Source organism: Grampus griseus (genome assembly GCF_964374135.1).
Source record: "Grampus griseus genome assembly, chromosome: 7".
NCBI classification, from domain to species: domain Eukaryota; kingdom Metazoa; phylum Chordata; class Mammalia; order Artiodactyla; family Delphinidae; genus Grampus; species Grampus griseus.
The window spans coordinates 5,125,841-5,131,840 of NC_139001.1; the positions used below are offsets into that span (position 1 = coordinate 5,125,841).

Below are 6,000 nucleotides of genomic sequence, written 5' to 3' on the forward strand. Positions count from 1 at the left end.
AGGGATGCCCTTGGCAATGCCCACCACCCACCAGCCACGCTCCTCGCAGGGCACTCAGCATCAGCACCCTGGAAGCAGAGTGAACCTGGACTTGAACCCATTCGAACCTGGGCTTCAGGGCCTCCTCCACTGTGTTTAAGCTGTGTCACCAGAAGCAACGCCCTGGGCTCTTGGCCCCCGCCTGTCACCCACAGGGAAGGACAAGAGGACGCCCCTCCGCTGACTGAAAGCACTGCGCAGAGCCCTGGCCCAGGGAAGATGCCCGGTCTGCCACCGGAGCTCCGCCCCCTCCCCGGCCATGCTTCTCAAAGTGCCGTCCCTGGACTGACAACACCAGCATCCTCTGGAAACTTGTCGAAAGCACATTCTCAGGCCTGCTCCAAACCTACAGAACGAGAAACTCTGGGGACAGGGCCAGCAACCTGTCTTCCCAAGCCCTCCATGTGATTCGACTGCGCGCTCAACTTCGAGGACCAAGGTTCTCTACTGAGGATACTATATTACGTCAGCCACCCAGCCTGTCACTCATCCGTCCCTATCAATGGTATCGATTCTGGGTCTGAAATTCACTTCCACCCAGGAGGAAGAAACACCACCCTTTTGTCGAGAGCCAGGTTGAAAAAGTTGCCAGGATTAAGCAAGCACGTCTTTTTCTTCCCCTACATGCACTAGAGAAAACTTCATTTCCACCCAAACACACACGGCATTTAGTTGCCACCCGGGCTAATCCACCAGACCCCAAAACACCCCGGCCCTGACACCTGTGCTCTGGTGACAACTAGCAAAACACCGTCACTTCTGCTAGAGGCTCAACATTGTTCAGATCACCAGCAAGAAGCAAGAGGACCCAAACGCCAGAGAAAACGCAAGCCCCCCCCCACCCGCCGCCAAGTCACCCGCTCAACAAACAATTCCCGGGCGTCCTCCAAGGGCCAGACACGACGCTCTGCATCACCGCGGAGATGGAACACAAGCACGACCTGATTTCCCTCAGAGGGTCCCCAGTCCTTGCTGGGAGCTGGGGCCTGGGACAGACAGGGAAGATGCGGGCTTCAGCCTGGCTGAAGGGACGCCCAGAATCCGGAAGGGTCGGAGACCGTTAAGGTATGAAATTTAACCTGGAAGTGACGGACCGCCACCCGAGAATTATCTTGAAGGAGGAGACTGTGACACTCATATCAATAACGAAAGGGCCTCATGTTTACAACCTGTATTAAGCCTGCAAGATTACGACATAGTCAAGCGTGTCCAGGAAGGGTTATGCTCATTCACGGCAGGAAGAAGGGATTTGTCCCTTAAACACACACACCTGCCCCAACCAGATGAAATCAATTCTTCTAGGCAAACAAACTCTTACAGAAGTTTTGCCGAGGTGAGCCACCACGCAGAGAACGTAAGACTTGCAGTTAGTGGCAGCGTCCGCAACCCCTTCCTGTCTTGGGTAAAGGGGACACGTGCTTGGGATGGTTTGTACGTTCAGCCTGTGGGAACTACGAATAACCAGGAGCTTCGTTCCTAGCTCAGAAAGGGCTAGACAGCCAGCGATGAGGTTGACCAGCCCAGCCCATCTCTTTCCAGCAAGTTCCCTACCCTTTCTGGGCCTCCAAGGTGGCATCTGTGTCACTGGATCATCACAAGATGGACTGAGATGATGGAGGTCAAGCACTGGGCACTCTGCTGCCCACAGGTGCTCAACAGAGCTGCTGCACCGTGGGATGAAAGGCGCTCCCTGCCCCATCTTCCCAGGTTCCCCAAATGCTGGGGCTCGGCCCTTCAATGCCCCTGTGTCAGTGCCCTGGCCAGGGGTGGCAGGCAGAGTTCTCTTGCCGAGGACTGGGCCACTGTGACCTCTCCAAGCCCTCCCAGGAAGCCACGCAAACCACCGGCGGGGCCCGTGGGGAACTCGGTTCCCCCCTCCCCGAGCAGCTGCTTGGTGAGTGTGGAGGCATGAATGCTGGTTAGGGGCTCGACCACGGCCCAGCGTATCATTTTTATCACGGTTCTGCGACAGGCAAGCTGAATTACAAGGTGCAATGGCTAACAGAGGCTTTACCCGTACTAGAAGAACAAGCTTCATTTAACAAGAAAGACAGCTGACTCATTCACCTCAACTCCATCAACCCCAGGTGGGCTTTTTAAAGGAGAACTGGAGGGGGGACCCTAGGCGAGATGCTTGCTCACCCAGGAGGCAGGCTGGTTCCCGTTCATTTCCAGGCACGGAGAACATCCAGGGTGCTGGCCACACCCCCGGGGGACAGCCCAGAAATCTGACCAGGTCAATCTGAAAACAACAGGCAATGCTTCCTTAAACTTCAGAGATTGGAGGAAAAAAATAAACCTCTCAAAGTCCGAAGTAAAGACTTGAAAAAACACTTCTCTTTTTTTTTTCTTTTTTTTTTTTTTTTGGCAAGGTGATGTTTTAAAACAGGACTGAGAACTAAATCACATTCCCCATGCCTTCAAACAGGGTCACAGACCCATTCAGATTTGGGGATCTTGGTGAGCTCTTTCGACTAAAATATATACAGTTCGGCCCATCATTAAGAGATTTTCCAGTCCAAACCCTCTTAGAATCACTTTGAAATAAGCATTAGCTGAAACATCCTCCCCTTTGACAAGCTCACTCCTCACTGCAACAGCCAACGATTCCGGAAAGACTCGGGAAAACGGGGAAATTGTACGTAAATTATGGCACAAATGCTGGAACCTCACACCGATGTGATACATCGTATCTCTGAAATTGCTTCCTAACGTTGAAAAGTGCTCATTTTATGCTAATCAGGTAGCTTTGTAAGTATGACTCCAACTTTGTTTAGGTCCACACAGAGGCAGGAAAAATGCCTAGCTGCATCTCCTCTAAAATGCAGGCAATTTTCTGTTCGTTGAGACGAGCGATGTTTAAACCATTTGTTATGACGTGCATATACTTTCCTGATTGGAAACGGTCTTATATTTTAAAATTCAGAGAGGTTTACGTTTTGCTACTGTACCATCCTCACCTGCAAGGTTCACAGGCAGGGGCAGATCTGCGTGCGTTTCTTAGAGGTACTGTGATCCTCTGGGCGCACACTCAGTTACAGCACGGAGTTAAATGCGTCTGCAGTCTCCGTACCCCATGGCAATGCTCTCCTGCTCGGTGTGAGTGAAGAACCCATATCCTACACAGTTGCACAAAACTGTTCCTTGCATGCTTCTCTCCTCACAGGAAAAATGTCATCCTGCCACAGCTGAGCAATCTTCTCAATTTCCAAAATATCAATGATGTAGATATAAATCACAACCGTATCTTAAAATTGGTAGTGAGAACATTTCATTATAACAAGTGAATTTATATTTCATTAGGAGGGGCACTGGAAGGTGCTTTGGGGGGCTGCAGACCTAGGTTCAAAGGATCCTTTGGTTCAGACCCGACTTTGACCTCAGTCAAACGTTCAGGAGGTCATTATCCTTCCCCGAATGAAGCCGGCCCACATTCTCTCACAGGGTTGGTACAGCCCCACCTCGAGCTTATGAATGCAAGAGCATGCTTGCTAAAGTTCTATACAAGTAAAAAGTGGTATAGTTGTTAATAATAATGCAAAGAACAGAATCATATTTGAATGGTTCTTAAGCCTCATTAAATTAACCACAGCCCTGACACAAAATAAACATTCCTTTTTCTAACAAAAAAATAATAGCATTGCCAAAGTCCCAAGCAGGATTCATCCCTGATTCTGCGTCTTATTAATGGTAACAAGGTTTCCAGCCAAGAAGGGGCCTAAAGTCTGACATAGTACAGGTAGACAGCAAGCTACCAGAAACCACCATCTAGGAACCACACAATGTTTTGGTTTTTTTAGAAAAGAAGGAAAAGAAAAGAAAAATGAAACCACATCCTCTTGCTAGAAAATCAAAATGCTTTGCGAGGGGTGCCCGAGACCCCAGAACTGGGCTTCACGACGGGAAATGAAAACGAGGCAGCATGAATCACACTCAGCTAGAGGTCTCTGCACAGAGACTAGGCGCTCTCAGCCAGGTGCTTTCAGTGCTAGTCACCAGCTTTCAAAGTGTTTCATCAGACTCCTGTGAATGCTGCCAGAGAGCTGCGGAGAGACAGCGGAAACAGGCACAGGAGCCCTTCACTTGGGTGGCCGCGGAGCGAGAGCCCCGGCTCTGGAGGAACGTTTCTGCAAGCTCACCCAGCATCAGCAGCCGTGTGCCGGCCCCGCGGCCTCCCGCAAGTCTTGTCAGAGCCACACTGCAGCCTCTGCCTCTCGAGGAACCTGGAAGCATCTTAAACTGCCAACAGGGCGGTCAGGTGCTCTGAGAGCCAAGCCCACATAAGGCTGGAGCACTGTTCAGATCCTCCCCGGAATTAGCAAGTCCCCTATGGATACAGGCGGCCAATCAGCAGCCTGGCTGGGATGCTGTTCAAGTCCATAGGGCTGCCAAATGCCAAGAGGATCAGCCCCACCACATCCACCTTCTCCACCTAACTGGTCAAGCGTCAAACCAAGACACTCTGGGGTGAGCAGTTCAGGCAGCACGGCGCCACAGCAACGCTCTCCTGAGGCCAGTGCCCCCTCACCTGCAGACGGAGGGGAGCTGGGCGATGCCTGCGGCTGGGCTCCCGACACACTCCTGCCAGGCCTTAGAACCTTCTCAGTGTTCCTCAACTGTGGCCAGAGTGGCTTTTGGTTAGGACAGTTCTATATTATGGACAACCCACCCTTCAGTTCTTTTACCATCACTGACCAATGGCAGTGAGAAGGGAAGCAAGGGAACAAACCGGAAGCCGAATAGCAGAGACATAAGAGCCATGGCAAACCCGAGAAAACACAGGCCCAGGAGAGGCAGAACTCGCCTGAACGGCTCCGGAGGATCACTGCCTCGCCTGACTCGCAGGAATGGTGGGTGGCCTCCCAGTGCCAGGTGTGTGAAAGTGAGACCCCCCAGGGAGGGTTCTTCTGATGTGACCCAGGACTTTTGGTAGAAGACACGCCATAGAAGAAGCCAGCTTCTGCACAGGGGCAGGTAGACCAGCATCGGGACACGATGCAGCCTGCAGCGGGGGCTGGCTCTCCGCTCCGGCTAAGGTCAGCTCTCTCCACTGTGCCCCCGAAATGGCACCCCAAAGACACCAAAGAGGTTGGCCCTGCCCGCCTAAGCACGCCAGCCAGAGCCTCGCCCCCAGAAGCAACACTTCTCAAAAGACCTCTTCAACGTCCAGCAAGACGCTCGGCCCCAGCCTGGTAACCTATCGCGGTCCGGTGGCGCCAACTCCTCCGGCTGCCCCAGGGCTTGGGCTGGGTCACTCGGGTAGCCCAGGACGCGGCCACACGGAGCCACTTTCTCACCGGAGACTCTACTGCCCATTAGCACATTATCGCCGGCGATCCATCTTCGCTGGCAGAGCTGGCGGCGCGCTCGCCCAGCCCTCGGCCTCCCCCTCCGCTCTCGCCCGGCCTTGCGGGGTGAGACGCACCGCAGTGCCCACTCGGCGGGGCAGCCGCGTGCCACGGCCCGGCGCGTGTGTACACACGCACGCACACACACGAGCGCGCCCGCTCCCCCGCGCCTTCCAGAAGCCCCGCGGAGGCCCGGCCCTCACCTTCGATGGCGATGACGTGCTCCCGGATCTGGTTCTGCAGCACCGGCTCCTCCACGCGCTCCAGCAGCTCGTAGATGGAGTAGATGTTGGGGTGGACCGACTCGAAGCGCTGGATCTCGGCCCGGATGGCAGCCGAGTTGGCCAGCTGCTGCTGGTAGTTCATGGTGCAGGCACCGCGCCCGGAGCCGCGCGCCCCCCGCCGCCGCCGCCGCCCCGCGCCCCGGGGCCCGCGGGCCGCCGAGCCCGGGGCGCCGCAGCCCCCGGGGAGCCGGGCCCGCCGGCGGCGGGCGGAGGAGGCGCGAGAAGAAAGGAGCGGGCGGAGCAGGCGCGGGGCCGGCCCGCCGACTCAGTTCATGGCCGGGACGCGCGGCCGGCGGGCGGGCTGGCGAGAGAGCGGGCCCCGGCGCCCC

At 55.1% G+C, this 6,000-nt stretch overlaps 1 protein-coding gene across 5 annotated transcripts in view; it reads right to left on the minus strand.

Annotated features, from left to right (window-relative positions):
* AGAP1 (ArfGAP with GTPase domain, ankyrin repeat and PH domain 1) overlaps window positions 1-5,753 on the minus strand; it is a gene marked incomplete at its 5' end in the record, with an annotated part of 560,328 nt that extends 554,575 nt beyond the window's left edge. For all 5 annotated transcript variants that reach the window (XR_014296980.1, XM_082658104.1, XM_082658106.1 and 2 more), the window contains one exon: window positions 5,591-5,753. Coding sequence is in view for 4 of the 5 variants with exons in the window: in XM_082658104.1 (XP_082514230.1) it covers window positions 5,591-5,753 (163 nt within the window). The remainder of the gene's footprint in view (window positions 1-5,590) is intronic.
* Between the last annotated feature and the right edge of the window lie 247 nt (window positions 5,754-6,000).